Raw genomic sequence first — 18085 nt, 5'->3', positions numbered from 1 at the left:
CTACTCTCACCAACACAATGTTAAACTTAAAAACCCAACATTCAAACACTGATCAATTCTTTCATTTATATGAAGTTTAAAAACAGGTCAAACTAATATGTCAGAATGAGGGATAGTGGTTTCTGTTGGGAAATAGGAGAGGATAGTAAAGAGAAAGGCATGATGGGGACCTCTGGGGTACTGCTAATGTCCTATTTCTTGATCAGACTGAGGGTTACATGGAAGTATTCACTTTATGAAAACATACAGCTGTACACTTTTCTGCAGGTATTTTGAAGTTTAAAAACTTTTTTTATTAAAGAAGTTTAAAAAAGAATGAATTAGACTATAAGGACAATAGAACGGTAGTTGTTAAGGAGCTGGGGATGGAGAGAGTAGACAACTACAAAAAAAATAAAAGGGAGTTTGGCAGGGGGGCCTGATGGAACCATTCTGTATCTTGATTGTGGGACCAGTTACACTAGTGAATGCTTTCATCAAAATTCAAAGAACTATATGCTGGAAAGAGGTAATTTTGCTGAATGCAAATTATACGTCAATAGAAATTGTAATTTAGATATAAAATTAGTTCATTTGATTTCTTTTTATGTTTATGAAAAATTAATGGTAGCACACAATTTGTTTTGGTAATCAGAAACAAAGCAGAAAATTTTCAGTGAAAAAAATTCTACTTCCTCTTAAGGCTTACTAATATTTTTTCATCTTGGGCCAATGAATCTAGAAACTAAATGTTTGTTTGAGGTCATTAATTTCTGGTGCATTCTGGGAAACAGTTTGCCTTTACTGGCTCTCAAACTTTTTCACATTTATTTTAGGTCATCTTATTCTAATATATCTATGAACATGTAAGGAGGAAATTAAATTGAGGTTCACTGTGAAAGCAACACACATCTGAAATAGACAGACAGCATCATATCTATCCCATGGAAAAGTAGGAAAACCAGGGGACCCTCAGAAAGTAACACATTATGAAAAGCATCTCTTAAGAAGCAGGGAAGCCTCCTTTGCTCACAAATATTTAAGTTTTGCCTTATTGTGAAAGACCCAAGGCTTTATCCTATAAACAGTTAGTACTAGATATTAGTTTAAAAAAATTTCCCCGTGTCATCTGAACCTCACTCTTCAAGAGAAAAAAAAAAAGGTAGTATTATAGTTGCCTAAGGTCATTTAATGTACCAAGGTCTCCCTGCCCCTGACCCCAACTGGGAACAAACATTCCGTATTTCGTAACTTAAGGGTTGGTTATACCATGAGCTAGTTGTGTTAAGGCAGGCAACACAGCTGCATTTTTATAGCTGTTGGCTAAATATAATACCTTACAAGAAAAGTATCTTACCACTTGCGCTGGAACTTGCTCCATTTTTGCAGCGGGAGTTCCTGGTCTTGGGTAAAATTGGTTAATAAAGAGACTTGGAAATTTGTACTCTTCAACAAGTTTCACTGTTTCTTGAAAATCTTGGTCTGTTTCTCCAGGAAAACCACAGATAATGTCTGTAGCAATAGTTATTCCAGGAACTCTAGAAAATAATAAAACAAAAATGTACAAAGTTGACTACAGTCCATAATTATTCTATTTCCTTGACATTTTAAATACCACTATTCCTTTAAAATTAAATTTTTAGGAAAGGGACATTTGCAAACAGTTTTAAAATGCCCTAAATATTAAAAGTTTATGGAAAACACGGCCCCCTATCATCCTCAGGAAATACCCATTTTAAAAAATTTCAGATGTTTCTTCATCCTTCTATATTTTAATATTGATGCTTATTCTATTTCTAGACTTATTGACTATTAGGCAATATTTGCAGACTTCAATGAGGATTCAGCTCTTTAAACTACTCTATCCTTCCCCTTCCAACATAATCACTGCTCAATTTTTAGTTAAATTGATAGTGTTAATAGTATTTCCATTGGTATAAATGCTGAGATATTGTTCACTTTCACAGCCAACTGGTATACTATCAATAAGTTTTCTTTTGCCATGTTTAATTTTTCCTAGAGTTAATAATTGCCTTTTTTTAAAAAAATTGCTTAATATTCTATGTACCTATGTAAATGTTTTCCAGAAGATCCATCAGTTCTATCAAAAACCAATACTACTTTCTAAACTCTCAGTGTACTATATAATTTACCAGTTCCATTTTTCTCTCTGGAAATGCCACTCCTAACTTTCTTCAAGTATGTGCTGCTTTCATAATGAACCAGCTATCATCCTTGAATGTGGTTCCTTGGTTTTCTTTCCAACCCCCCCCTTTTTTTTCTGGATCCTATGTCTTCCTAATTCTTGACTATTCTATTCTCCTTAATTCTGCTGGAGCATTCTTTCAGAAGCTTCATCAAAGAGTGGCAGGGAAATTTTGTTGTTATTGTTTTAGCATCTCTGAACATGTCTTAATCCACACACAACTGACTGATAGTGTGGGGTGCATAGCCCTCCAAAATGAAAAGTATTACCCATCAGAATTTTGTATTGTTCCCTTTTTTTTTTTTAAGTTGGCAAGGTTGAGATGAGATGTCCAGATCCACTCTGATGCAAACTTCTTTACAAGTGCCCCACTATCTTTCTGAAAGCTTTTAGGCTACTAATGTTTTTCAATGTTTTTAAATTTCATGATAGTAGGTCTTGGATTAAGTACTGAAATATTTGTACAGGGTACAATCTGGAGACTCATGGTCTATAGGTCTAATTTTATGCTATTTTTAAAATCATTTTTCTCTCTCTGCAACTCCTCTCCTTGGAATGTTGAAACTACAGGATTGACCTTCTAAGCTGCTCCACTATTGTTTTCCATCTTGTGCTTTTGTTACACTTTCTGAAAGATTTACTTGTTTATCTTCCAATGCTTCTACTGAAAAAATTAATTGTTTATCATATTTTAAATTTCTAAGAGCTCTTTCTCATTTTCCAGTTTTCCTTTTCACAGCTTACTGTTTTTAGAGATGCAACATCTTTTCTTAACTCTTTGAGGATACCAATTACAGTTTAGCCACAATCTTTCCTTTGCTCACTATAACTGTATCTATTTCCTCTGGGTTCTTGGATTTGGTCCCTTTCATTCATGACTAAGACCTGCCGTAATAAATAGTGACTCTTGCTGCCCTTTAATACTTAAGAATAAAGCACTAAAAGCTTTTCATCAGAGTGACTGGGTAACAAGCTCCATTTGTTTTTCAACAGGTCCCTATGTTAGCATCTTGGAAGTCATTCCTCTTTGGCCATTGAGTTTCTCCACAAGTATGCTACAATATTCTGTGTGAAAGAATGGCAACTTTATTTAAAAAAATATTTCTTTCTTGATTTCTGCTTAGTCTTACCCAGCTATTAACTTGACTGAACTTTAATTAGTAAGGGAAGTTCCAAGGTCTGGAACTTTTCTATCTGATGCTAAATAGAAAATGGGACAATATACATACAGAAAAATCCAACAGTATATTTGGAAAAAAATTATTTGAAAAAATTTTATCATTTTATAAAATTTTTTTTTCTCTTTTAAGGATAATTATCAAAATTATTGTTGAAAACCATAAAAAATATACTTTTACAGTAAATGGTAAATAAAAAGACTATTTTCTAAACTAAAGCATGTGAAATAGAATTATGTTAATAACTTCAATTAGCAATTTTTTACAGTTGACTTACAACTATTTCTGAACAAAAGAAATCCACACCTAAAAATAAAAGTAATGGATCACAGCAGAAGTGACAGAGAAGAGACCATCTCCCCTAAGAAATTAGGGGAAAAAAAAAAAAAAATCTGAGAAATTGCCTGTGAAACACTGCAGCGACAAAGACAATAGGTTATTGTTCCAGGCTATGAATTGGAATGAACTTGGCACTAGATTATGGGGTATTCCCAAAGGAAAGTACCTTACTGATCCTCCCCCCCGCCTCACCCCACATCCTTCTTGATCCAATGTAGTTGAGTTCAGTATTATGTAACACCTGCTTACTTTGGCCTTAAAGTCCATAGCGAAAAAGAAAAGACAAACTTTTACAGTAGTCATCATAAATGTTAAGGAAGGGGATGTTCAATGTATAAATATATTTGATAATCTACACAAAAAGGTGACCAATAACAGAGGTGGGGATAGGACACTATGAATTCGTGAAAGACCTAAGTTAGTATTTAAAAGTAAAAGCAGTTTAAGTTTCAAAGTATATAAGAATATAAACTGATTACCCAAAAAATGTTTTCAAAGTAGAGACCACACTTTAATATTGAAGCTCATCTATACATTGATTTTGTATATGCAAATCATGCTACTTAAGGTTCTTCAAAATAATTGGGCTCCTTAGGTGAACCAAATAAAACATCTCATATTTATACTGCTAATTTGCTTATTAGTAAATATTCTCTTCAGTTCATAAGAAAAATCAAAAATGTTTGAAGTGGACCAAATTCTAAACTAATTGCATGCATATGATTTAAGTGGCTATAAGGAAATTTTAAGGGGTGTAAAATAGAATATTAATCCAAATATTTAATATGCTAATTGTGAGTAAATGCTGTTTTTTGAGACGGTATGAATTTTCAAATTACTAAATTTTTTTTTTTTTTTTTTTTGCGGTACGTGGGCCTCTCACGCCTCTCTCGTTGTGGAGCACAGGCTCCAGACGCGCAGGCTCAGAGGCCATGGTTCACGGACCTAGCCGCTCCGCGGCATGTGGGATCCTCCCGGACCGGAGCACGAACCCATAAAATTTTAAAAAATGATCATTTCCACAAATTTATTGAAGCTGTGAGTCTAATAAATATAATTACTAGGTATTATGTCTTTTTAAGATTTAAAAGACCTTCTATATTTACATTTTCATAGTAGTATTAATTCTGCAGGAATGATGAAAATGAAAATGTCCAATTAGCTTAAATATGAGAAGTCTTGACCCATTTTTTTCTGACTTAAACTTGCTATTTACTTGAAAAAAGAGTTCATTAAATAACTTGGGAATGGAATTAATGAGAAAGTTTCCAATTATGCATATGAATTGAGGTGTATGATTAGTTATGAAAATCAATCAGGGACATGTAAGTAGAGTACTACCTATTTGCTGGCACTAGGCCAGCATTTAAGAAAGCCCCAAATATCTTAAAATACTTAATTATTCACCTTGACTAAAAATACATACATACATACACGCCATACTGTATTTGAAATACTACAAAAAATGTTGTACTTTAATACACCTCAAGACTTTCACTTGCAATTTGGTGTTTCACTGGCAAAAATATAAAAAGGATGATTCTATTTCATTCTTTAGATCAATAAATTATGAGCTTCAAATTCCACATGTGAAAAAAGTGAGACTAAAACACACACTATCTGCCTCAAAAGAAAGCGGTAAAAATGATCAGAAAAAGGATCAGACCTATTAAAATTATTAGGCATAAACAAAACACATGATTAAAAGAAACATTTTTTAGTCCTATAGAGATTAATTCCAGGACAATTACTCCACAATTTCATGGAAGCTAAACTGGAAGTAGAAAGGGAATAAAAAGTATCTTGAATGGAATGAAAATAAAAATATACCATATCTAAATATATGGGATGCAGCTAAATCAGTGCTTAGAAAGAAATTTATAGATTTAAATGTCTGTGTTAGAAAGAGGTAAACAATAATCTAAGCTTCCACCTTAAGAAGTTTTAAAACAGGAGCAAATCAAACCCAAAGTAAAATAAAGGAAATAATAAAGGCAAAAGAAGAAGTCAATAAAATAGAAAATAGAGAGAAAAAAAAAAAGTAAGGTGCACCTTTAAAAATAATTAATAAAATTACTAAACTACTAGTGGACTGAGAAGAAAAGAGAAGACACAAATGACCGACTTCAGGCATGAAGGAGGGGACAGCACTACAGTTGTTATCAACATTAAAAGGATACTAAGGGTATATTGTAAGCAATTTTAAGCCAATAAATTAAAAACTTAGATGAAACAGGAAAATTCTTTGAAAGGCATAAATTATAAAAACTGAAGAAGAAGCAGAAAATCTGCATAGCCTTTTATCTATTACAAAAATTGAATTTGTAATTCAAAATACTGTCACCAAAGAAAACAACACAAAACAATGGAGGCATGCAGGCCCAGATGACTTCACATTTAAGAGAGAATAAAACTAATCCTACAGAGACTATTTCTTTCCTTTTTTTTTTTTTTTGGCCATGCAGCTTGCTTCGGGATCTTAGTTCCCCAACCATGGATCGAACCTGGGGACCTGGCAGGGAGAGACCCGAGTCCTAACCATGGACTGCCAGGGAATTCCCAGAGACTGTTTCAAAAATAGATGAGAAACTCATTTTACAAGTCCAGCAATACTAGCCTGTATGAAAACCAGAGAAAGAGATGGAAATAATTCCAGACCAATAACGCTCATGAACTCAGAGACAAAAATTCTTAACAGAAGATAAGCAAAGTGAGCCTCAAAACACATAAGAAGTATTGTATATCATGACCATGTTTTTAATCTGAGAAATGCAAGGGTTGGTATGATGTGCAAATATCAATTCATGCAATAAGCCATATGAAAAGAATAAAGGATAAAAACCCCATGGTGATATTAGTACATGCAGAAAACGCATCAGTTTACAAGTCCAGCACCCATTCATGATAAAAACTCTCAGCAAAGAAAGAAGGAAACTACTGCAATCTAATAAAGAATCTACAGCTATTATCATATTTATTGGTGAAAGACTAAATGCTTTTCCATTAAGAATAGTAACAAGGCAGAGAATTCCGTTCTCACTTCTTCAAAATATTAGTGGAGTAGAACATTATAATCAGTGCAGAAAAGCAAGAGAAAGAAATGAAAAGCATATAGATTGAAAAGGAAAAAGTCTTTTTTTCTTTTGCAAGTAACATAATCTCATACATAGAAAATCTAAGGAATCTAATGAATCTACTAGAATAAATGAGTTCACTAAAGCTAAGGATCAACATATAAAAATCAACTGTATTTTCTACTGTATAGCACAGGTGACTATGCTCAATACTATTTAACAACCTAAATGGGAAAAGAATTTGAAAAAGAACAGATACAGGTATATGTATAACTGAATCACTTTGCTCTACACCTGAAACTATCAAAACACTGTTAATCAGCTATACTCCAATATAAAGTAAAAAGTTAAAAAAATCAATTGTATTTTTATATATTAGTAATGAATAATGAGAAAATGAAATCAAGAAAGCAATTCCATTCACAATAGCATAAAAATACTTAAGAATAAATTTGAGCATAGAAACAGATCAAGAGCTTCTTAAAATTTGCTGAGAGAAATAAAAGAACAGCTAAATAAATTGAAAAATATATCATTTTCATGGATTGGAAGATTATACTGTTGTTAAGATGGTTAGTCTCTTCAAATCAATACTAAGATTCAGTGCAAAAAAAGAACTACCATATGACCCAGCAATCCCACTACTGGGCATATACCCGGAGAAAACCATAATTCAAAAAGTCATGTACCACAACGTTCATTGCAGAACTATTTACAATAGCCAGGACATGGAAGCCACCTAAGTGTCCACAGGCAGATGAATGGATAAAGAAGATGTGGCACATATATACAATGGAATATTACTCAGCCATAAAAAGAAACAAAATTGAGTTATTTGTAGTGAGGTGGATGGACCTAGAGTCTGTCATACAGAGTGAAGGAAGTCAGAAAGAGAAAAACAAGTGCCCTATGTTAACACATATATATGGAATATAAAAAAAGAAAAATGGTTCTGAAGAACCTAGAGGCAGGACAGGAATAAAGACGCAGATGTAGAGAATGGACTTGAGGACACGGGGAGGGGGAAGGGGAAGCTGGGATGAAGTGAGAGAGTGGCATGGACGTATATACACTACCAAGTGTAAAATATTTAGCTAGTGGGAAGCAGCCACATAGCACAGGGAGATCAGCTCTGTGCTCTGTGACTGCCAAGAGGGGTGGGATAGGGAAGGTGGGAGGGAGATGCAAGAGTGAGGGGATATGGGGATATATGTATATGTATAGCTGATTCACTTTGTTATATAGCAGAAACTAACACAACACTGTAAAGCAATTATACTCCAATAAAGATGTTAAAAATAAAATAAATAAATAAATAATTAAGAAAAAAAGATTTGGTGCAACTACTATCAAAATATTTCAGGATGTTTTTCTGTAGAAAACATTGACAAGCTGATGCTAAATTTATACGGAAATGCAAAGGACCTAAAATAGCCAAAACAATTTTGAACAAGAACAAAGTTAGTGGAATGGATGAACCTGACTTAAAAGACTTACTACAAAGCTACACTATCAAGACAGTGTGGTAGCAGTATAATGACAGATCAGTGGAACAGCATAGAGTCCAAAGATACACCCATACATTTATGGTTCATTTTCAACAAAACTGCCAAGGCAATTCAATGAGGGCAGGTGACAGTGTTTTCAATAAATGGTGCTGGAGCAATTGGATACCATATGCCCCCCCCCAAAAAAAACTTATTAGACCCTTACTTTACCTTATATTATACACAAAAAGTACTTCTATATGAATCATAGATATAAATGTAAGAGCTAGAATTACTAAACTTCCAGAAGAAAATCTTTGTGACTTGAGTAAGGAAAAGATTTCTTAGCTATAACACCAACACCAAAAGCACAATGTATGAAAAAAAATTGGATAAACTGGTAAATTGGACTTATTGAAAATACACCATTAAGAAAACAAAAAGAGAAGCCATAGACTGGGAAAAAGTATTTACATATCATATATCTGATAAAAAGATTTGTATATTTTGTATACAAAATATTTTAAGAACTCTTATGTCTCACCAACAGGAAGACAACACAACCGTACAATGGGCAAAGGATTTTAACACTTAACTAAAGAAGATATATGAATAGTTAATAAGTGCATAAAACATTGCCCAAAGTCGTTAATAATCAGGGCAATGCAAGTTAAAACTTTGTAAGATGCCACATACCCAGGAGAATGGCTATATTGAAAAAACACTAGAAAACAACAGACATCGATGTGCATATTGAGAAACTGGAACCCTTATCCATCGTAGGTGGGACTTTAAAATGGTGCAGTTACTTTGGGAAATGGTTTGGCAATTGTTTGAAAAGTTAAATACACACTTACTGTGACTAAGAAAGTCTACTCCTAGCTATCTACACAAGAGAAATTAAAACATATGTCCACACAAGGACTTGTATGTGGATTTTTACAGCAGCATTCTTCATAATAGCTTCAACCTGCAAACAGTCCAAGTGTCTATCAACTGGTGAATGGATAAACAAAATGTGACATACCCATACAATGGAAATTTACTTACAAATAAAAGAGAACCAACTAATGATACATGCACCAACATGGATGAACCCTGAAAACATCCTAAGAAGGAAGACACAAAGGATTACTTATTGCTTCCATTTACATGAAATTTCTACAAGAAGCAAAACTAGAGAGACAGAAAACTGATCAGTGGTTGCCTGGGCCTGGGAGCAGGGATTCACTCCAAACAGGCATTAGGAAACTCTGTGTCATAACCAAAGCGTTCTAAAACTGACTTGTGATGATGCTTGCACAAATGTATACATTCACTAAAAATCTTCAAACATACTCTTACACTGGGTGCTTATTGGATGGTATCTGAATTATACCCACAGCAACCCTCTTAAAAGTGAAAGAAACAAAACTAGAACAAAAAACATCTTTCTAAAGACAGAGAGATAGTTATGCAATCCTCCATAACAGCGGTCCCCAACCTTTTTGGCCCCAGAGACCAGTTTCACGGAAGGGAATTTTTCCATGGATGTGGGTGGGGGGCGGGGGACGGCGGGGGGGATGGTTCAGGCGGTAATGCGAGCGATGGGGAGCGGCAGATGAAGCTTCCCTGCTCACCCGTCGCTCACCTCCGGCTGTGCGGCCCGATTCCCAACAGGCCGAGGACCGCCAGGGGTTGGGAACCCCTGCTCCAGAACATACTTTATTCTAAGAAGTCCTACTAGCTAAGCTTTTGACAAAGCATACTCCAAGAATTAAATACGGCCAAACAGGGGCAAAAGGCAAAGATAATAAAAGGTAAGGTTAAGGTTGAAAGGGAATTATGTTCAGAGCCTGCCATCAGGAAGGACTAGAAGGAGGAAAACTTGGACTTATTTCCCAACTCCTGATTTATGACAACGAGCAATCATTCTGTTCACACCGAAGAGGAAATTTAGGGAGAAACAATACGACCTCTTCAAATAAAGTTAAGACACCTTTCAGCAGCTTTAAATTTATTTTCATAATTTTACGAAGAAATTCTTGAAGGACCTGAGCTGAAAACAGAAAAAGCCCTGAAACATTTAGATAAGGGTTGAAAAGCCATAATGAGTCACTAGGACAAAGAAAGACTGGTGTGGCTTGGGAGTTCATCCCTAATTTTTTAACGTGGATACCTAGGAGAAAACTCTTCCCATGTGTAACTGAGGGGCTCTGCCACTAACTAGCTGCATGCTCTTGGGCAAATTACTTATTTAGCACTAGTATGCTTCAGTTTCCTTTTCTATAAAATAAGAATAGTAAAAGTATTCACAGATAAGAGGACTAATGAGTTAATATATAGACTAGCTGCTCAGGACAGTGCCTGCTACGTACTGCCTGACATGTTTTAGCTATTATTATTGTAACCCTGTCAGAAAGATAATAACAACAACTACCATTTATTATATAATACTAAGTGCCAGGCAATATGTGAACAACTTACACCTTATTTAATACAACCTCCACATAAGATAGATTCTATTTTGTCCCTGTGGGAAATAGGGAACGTACCATTAGGGAAATAAGATTCAAAAAGGTGGAAGAAATTGCCAATCATCACAGAATCACTATGGTAAAGGAAGGATCAGTCTTATCTCTTATCTGTGTCACTTAGGTACTCATCTCATTGGTGTACACACTTGAGCAAACCTTAACGAACAGAAAACTGTGTATAGAACTGCTCTTTTAAGTTACCTTCTAAGTAAAAACTTGTCTGAGCTATTTTAAATTTATTCTTTTAGTTTTATTTAGTTTTACTTTATTTTTAGTTGTGAACTTATACTGAACAGTTTTGATTTGTGCAGTTGTTTCTAACATAATTAGACTTCCAGAAACAAACTCAGTTCTGGTGTAATTCCTTCGTTAGATACTTTTGGACTTTTGTCAGGAGGCACTGAAGCTGGAATATTGTTCATATCTAGAGCATTTTAGAATTTCTTATACTTTATACATAAATCACTTCACCATGTCAGTGTCTTCTAATTTTTTTTGATGAAGAATATCAAACTGATCATGTCATGTCAACTTTGTTTTTGTGTCTTTTATACTCTGATCATGCACTCCTGCTAAAATTTTCTACTAACACTTATCAACGCTACCAGATACAAAAGAAACGTGAGCAGAAATAGGTGCTACGCGTGTAACAGAAGGAGAAGAGTCCAGGTTCAAGGGAGCTGGTGTGCTCTTGTTCCCCATTTCCGTTAGTCTCTTAAGGAACACAAAAGCAAGCCGGCGTCTATTAAGCACGTACTGTACGCCAGCTGCTATTATAAATGCTTTACATTCATTACTTTACTTGGTCTTCACAGCAGACCAGGAAGGGATGTGTTGTCATCCCTATCCTGTGAAAGAGGGACCTGAGGCTCAGGAAACTAAGATAATCTGTGAAAGTGTGGCTAGAAAATGGGGACCCAAATCTGTCGGGATTTAAATCTGATTTCTTTCTAGTGGTACTATTACTGCTTCCTCTCTCTGAGCCACCTGTAAATAGGAATGATTACATCTACCTATTTGTTGATGAGTGATGATAATGATCAAAAAAAATGTTAGCAGGTAACCATTTAGGTTTTATTTATTTATTTATAACATCTTTATTGGAGTATAATTGCTTTACAATGGCATGTTAGTTTCTGCTTTATAACAAAGTTAATCAGCTATATATATACGTACATACCCATATCTCTTCCCCCTTGGATCTCCTTCCCTCCCACCCTCCATATCCCACCCCTTTAGGTGGTCACAAAGCACCGAGCTGATCTCCCTGTGCTATGTGGCTGCTTCCCACTAGCTATCGGTTTTACATTTGGTAGTGTATATATGTCCATGCCACTCTCTCACTTTGTCCCAGCTCACACTTACCCCTCCCCGTGTCCTCAAGTCCATTCTCTAGTAGGTATGCGTCTTTATTCCCAGCCTGTCCCTAGGTTCTTCATGCCCATTTTTTTTTTTAGATTCCATATATATGTGTTAGCATAGGGTACTTGTTTTTCTCTTTCTGACTTACTTCACTCTGTATGACAGACTCTAGGTCCATCCACCTCACTACAAATAACTCAATTTTGCTTCTTTTTATGGCTGAGTAATATTCCATTGTATATATGTGCCACATCTTCTTTATCCATTCATCTGTCGATGGACACTTAGGTTGCTTCCATGTCCTGGCTATTGTAATAAGTTCTGCAATGAACATTGTGGTACATGACTCTTTTCGAATTATGGTTTTCCCAAGGTATGTGCCCAGTAGTGGGATTGCTGGGTCATATGGTAGTTCTATTTATAGTTTTTTAAGGAACCCCCATACTGTTCTCCATAGTGGCTTTATCAATTTACATTCCCACCAACAGTGCAAAAGGGTTCCCTTTTCTCCACACCCTCCCCAGCACTTATTCTTTGTTGATTTTTTGATGATGGCCATTCTGAAGGGTGTGAGATGATATCTCATTGTAGTTTTGATTTGCATTTCTCTAATGATTAATGATGTTGAGCATCCTTTCATGTGTTTGTTGGCAATCTGTATATCTTCTTTGGAAAAATGTCTATTTAGGTCTTCTGCCCATTTTTGGATTGGGTTGTTTGTTTTTTTGATATTGAGCTGCATGAGCTGCTTGTAAATTTTGGAGATTAATCCTTTGTCAGTTGTTTCATTTGCAAATACTTTCTCCCATTCTGAGGGTTGTCTTTTTGTCTTGTTTATGGTTCCCTTTGCTGTGCAAAAGCTTTCAAGTTTCATTAGGTCCCATTTGTTTATTTTTGTTTTCATTCCCATTACTCTAGGGGGTGGGCCAGAAAGGATCTTGTTGAGATTTCTGTCATAGAGTGTTCTGCCTATGTTTTCCTCTAAGAGTGTGATAGTGTCTGGCCTTACATTTAGGTCTTTAATCCATTTTGAGTTTATTTTTGTGTATGGTGTTAGGGAGTGTTCTAATTTCCTTCTTTTACATGTAGCTATCCAGTTTTCCCAGCACCACTTATGGAAGAGGCTGTCTTTTCTCCATTGTATATTCTTGCCCTCTTTATCTATAATAAGGTGACCATATGTGTGTGGGTTTATCTCTGGGTTTTCGATCCTGTTCCATTGATCTATATTTCTGTTTTTGTGCCAGTATCATACTGTCTTGATTACTGTAGCTTTGTAGAATAGTCTGAAGTCCGGGAGCCTGATTCCTCCAGCTCCGTTTGTCTTTCTCAAGATTGCTTAGGCTATTTGGGGTCTTTTGTGTTTCCATGCAAACTGTGAAATATTTTGTTCTAGTTCTCTGAAGAATGCCAGTGGTAGTTTGACAGGGATTGCACTGAATCTGTAGATTGCTTTGGGTAGTATAGTCATTTTCATAATGTTGATTCTTCCAATCCAAGAACATGGTGTATCTCTCCATCTCCTTATATCATCTTTAATATCTCTCATCAGTGTCTTATAGTTTTCTGCATACAGGTCTTTTGTCTCCTTAGGTAGGTTTATTCCTACGTATTTTATTCTTTTTGTTGCAATGGTAAATGGCAGTGTTTCCTTAATTTCACTTTCAGATTTTTCATCCTAAGTGTATACAAATGCAAGAGATTTCTGTGCATTAATTTTGTATCCTGGTACTTTAACAAATTCATTGATTAGCTCTAGTAGTTTTATGGTAGCATCTTTAGTATTCTCTATGTATAGTATCATGTCATCTGCAAACAGTGACAGCTTTACTTCTTCTTTTCCGATATGGATTCCTTTTATTTCTTGTTCTTCTCTCACTGCTGTGGCTAAAACTTCCAAAACAATGTTAAATAATAGTGGGGAGAGTGGGCAACCTTGTCTTGTTCCTGATCTTAGTGGAAATGGTTTCAGTGTTTCCCCATTGAGGACGATGTTGGCTGTGGGTTTGTCATATATGGCCTTTATTAAGTTGAGGAAAGTTCCCCCTATGCCTACTTTCTGGAAGGTTTTTATCATAAATCGGTGTTGAATTTTGTCAAAAGCTTTCTCTGCATTTACTGAGATGATCTTATGATTTTTCTCCTTCAATTTGTTAATGTGGTGTATCACATTGATTGATTTACAAATATTGAAGAACCCTTGCATTCCTGGGATAAACCCCACTTGATCCTGGTGTATGATCCTTTTAACGTGCTGTTGGATTCTGTTTTAGTATTTTGTTGAAGATATTTGCATCTATGTTCATCAGTGATATTGGCCTGTAATTTTCTTTCTTTGTGACATCTTTGTCTGGTTTTGGTATTAGGGTGATGGTGGCCTCGTAGAATGAGTTTGGGAGTCTTCTTCCATCTGCTATATTTTGGAAGAGTTTGAGAAGGATAGGTGTTAGCTCTTCTCTAAATGTTTGATAGAATTCGCCTGTGAAGCCATCTGGTCCTGGGCTTTTGTTTCTTGGAAGATTTTTTTTTTTTTTTTTTTCTTGGAAGATTTTTAATCACAGTTTCAATTTCACTGCTTGTGATTGTTCCGTTTATATTTTCTATTTCTTCCTGGTTCCGTCTCGGAAGGTTGTGTTTTTCTAAGAATTTGTCCATTTCTTCCAGGTTGTCCATTTTATTGGCATATAGTTGCTTGTGGTCATCTCTCATGATCCTTTGTATTTCTGCAGTGTCACTTGTTACTTCTCCTTTTTCATTTCTAATTCTATTGATTTGAGTCTTCTCCCTTTTTTTCTTGAGGAGTCTGGCTAATGGTTTATCAATTTTGTTTATCATCTCAAAGAACCAGATTTTAGTTCTGTTGATCTCTGCTATTGTTTCCTTCTTTTATTTTTCATTTATTTCTGATCTTATCTTTATGATTTGTCTCATTCTGCTAACTTTGGGGGTATTTTTTGTACTTCCTTCTCTAATTGCTTTAGTTGTAAGGTTAGGTTGTTTATTTGAGATGTTTCTTGTTTCTTGAGGTAGGTCTGTATTGCTATAAACTTCCTTCTTAGAACTACTTTTGCTGCATCCCATAGGTTTTGGGTCGTCGTGTCTCCATTGTCATTTGTTTCTAGGTATTTTTCGATTTCCTCTTTGATTTCTTCAGTGATCTCTTGGTTATTAAGTAGTGTGTTGTTTAGCCTCCATGTGCTTGTATTTTTTACAGATTTTTCCTTATAATTGACATCTAGTCTCATGCTGTTGTGGTTGGAAAACATACTTGATACGATTTCAATTTTCTTCAATGTACCAAGGTTTGATTTGTGACCCAAGATATGATCTGTCCTGGAGAATGTTCCATGAGCACTTGAGAAGAAAGTGTATTCTACTGTGTTTGGATGGAAAATCCTATAAATATCAATTAAGTGCATCTTGTTTAATATATCATTGAAAGCTTGTGTTCCCTTACTGACTTTCATTTTGGATGATCTGTCCATTGGTGAAAGTGGGGTGTTAAAGTCCCCTACTATGATTGTGTTACTGTCGATTTCCCCTTTTATGGCTGTTAGTATTTGCCTTATGTATTGAGGTGCTCCTACGTTGGGTGCATAGATATTTACAATTGTTATATCTTCTTCTCGGATTGATCCCTTGATCATTATACAGTGTCTTTCTTTGTCTCTTGTAATAGTCTTTGTTTTAAAGTCTATTTTGTCTGATATGAGAATTGCTACGCCTGCTTTCTTTTGATTTCCATTTGCATGGAATATCTTTTTCCATCTCCTCACTTTCAGTCTGTATATGTCCCTAGGTCTTAAGTGGGTCTCTTGTAGACAGCATATATACGGGTCTTGTTTTTCTATCCATTCAGGCAGTCCATGTCTTTTGGTTGGAGCATTTAATCCATTTACACTTAAGGTAATTATTGATATGTATGCTCTTATTACCATTTTCTTAAATGTTTTGGATTTGTTATTGTAGGTCTTTTCCTTTTCTTGTGTTTCCTGCCTAGAGAAGTTCCTTTAGCATTTGTTGTAAAGCTGATTTGGTGGTGCTGAATTCTCTTAGCTTTTGCTTGTCTGTAAAGGTTTTAATTTCTCCATCATATCTGAATGAGATCCTTGCTGGGTAGAGTAATCTTGGTTGTAGGTTTTTCCCTTTCATCACTTTAAATATGTCCTGCCACTCCATTCTGCCTTTCAGAGTTTCTGCTGAAAGATCAGCTGTTACCCTTATGGGGATTCCATTGTATGTTATTTGTTGTTTTTCCCTTGCTGTTTTAATATTTTTTCTTTGAATTTAATATCTGATAATTTGATTAATATGTGTCTTGGCATGTTTCTCCTTGGATTTATCCTGTATGGGACTCTCTGCCCTTCCTGGACTTGATTAACTGTTTTCTTTCCCATATTAGGTAAGTTTTCAACTATAATCTCTTCAAATACTTTCTCAGTCCCTTTCTTCTTCTTTCTTCTGGGACCCCTATAATTCGAATGCTGGTGCATTTAATGTTGTCCCAGAAGTGTTTGACACTGTCCTCAATTCTTTTCATTCTTCTTTCTTTATTCTCCTCTGCAGTAGTTATTTCCATTATTTTATCTTCCAGGTACTTATCCGTTCTACTGCCTCAGTTATTCTGCTATTGATCCCTTCTATACAATTTTTAATTTCATTTATTATGTTGCTCATCTCTCCTTCTGTGCTCTTTAGTTCTTTTAGGTCCTTGTTAAACGTTTCTTGTATTTTCTCCATTCTATTTCCAAGATTTTGGATCATCTTTACTATCATTATTCTGAATTCTTTTTCAGGTAGACTGCCTATTTCCTCTTCATTTGTTAGGTCTGGTGGGTTTTTATGTTGCTCCTTCATCTGCTGTGTGTTTCTCTGTCTTCTCATTTTGCTTAACTTACTGTGTTTGGGGTCTCCTTTTCACAGGCTGCAGGTTTGTAGTTTCCGTTGTTTTCGTTGTCTGTCCCCATGGGCTAAGGTTGGTTCGGTGGGTTGTGTAGGCTTCCTGGTGGAGGGGACTGGTTCCTGTGTTTTGGTGGATGAGCCTGGTTCTAGTCTTTCTGGTGGGCAGGACCGTGTCTGGTAGTGTGTTTTGGGGTGTCTGTGAACTTCGTATGATTTTAGGCAGCCTTTCTGCTGATGGGTGGGGCTGTGTTCCTGTCTTGCTAATTGTTTGGCATAGGGTGTCCAGCACTGGAGCTTGCCGGTCGTTGAGTGGAGCTGGGTCTTAGTGTTGAGATGGAGATCTCTGGGAGAGTGCTCGCCGATTGCTATTACATGGGGCCAGGAGGTCTCTGGTCATCCAGTGTCCTGAACTCGGCTCTCCCACCTCAGAGGCGCAGGCCTGACGCCCAGTCGGAGCACCAACACCCTGTCATCCACACGGGAAAAGAGAAAAAAGGAAACATATATATATATATATATATATATATATATTGTTGCTCCCAAAGTCCACCACCTCAGTTTGGGATGATTCGTTGTCTGTTCATGTATTCCACAGATGCAGGGTACATCTAGTTGATTGTGGAGATTTAATCCGCTGCTCCTGAGGCTGCTGGGAGAGATCTCCCTTTCTCTTCTTTGTTTGCACAGCTCCCGTGGTTCAGCTTTGGATTTGGACCCGCCTCTGCGTGTAGGTCGCCTGAGGGCGTCTGTTCTTCTCTCAGACAGGACGGGGTTAAAGGAGCAGCTGATTCGGGGGCTCTGGCTCACTCAGGCCGGGGGAGGAAGGGGTACGGATGCGGGGCGAGCCTGCGGTGGCAGAGGCTGGCGTGACATTGCACCAACCTGAGGCGCTCTGTGCATTCTCCCGGGGAAGTTGTCCCTGGACCCCGGGACCCTGGCAGTGGCGGGCTGCATAGTCTCCTGGAAGAGGGGTGTGGATAGTGACCTGTGCTCGCACACAGGCTTCTTGGTGGCGGCAGCAGCAGCCTTAATGTTTCTTGCC

At 36.3% G+C, this 18085-nt stretch overlaps 1 protein-coding gene across 6 annotated transcripts in view; it reads right to left on the bottom strand.

Annotated features, from left to right (window-relative positions):
• Positions 1-18085, bottom strand: part of CDKAL1 (CDKAL1 threonylcarbamoyladenosine tRNA methylthiotransferase) — a 665364-nt gene that overhangs the window by 180128 nt on the left and 467151 nt on the right. For all 6 annotated transcript variants that reach the window (XM_027128491.1, XM_027128492.1, XM_027128496.1 and 3 more), the window contains one exon: positions 1337-1517. In XM_027128491.1, coding sequence (XP_026984292.1) covers positions 1337-1517 — 181 coding nt within the window. The remainder of the gene's footprint in view (positions 1-1336; positions 1518-18085) is intronic.

Source organism: Aethalodelphis obliquidens, unplaced genomic scaffold (genome assembly GCF_003676395.1).
Source record: "Aethalodelphis obliquidens isolate GAN/ISIS:26980383/991018 unplaced genomic scaffold, ASM367639v1 scaffold34, whole genome shotgun sequence".
NCBI lineage: Eukaryota > Metazoa > Chordata > Mammalia > Artiodactyla > Delphinidae > Aethalodelphis > Aethalodelphis obliquidens.
Note: the sequence above shows the minus strand (reverse complement) of the source record. Positions and strands in the feature narration are given on the sequence as shown.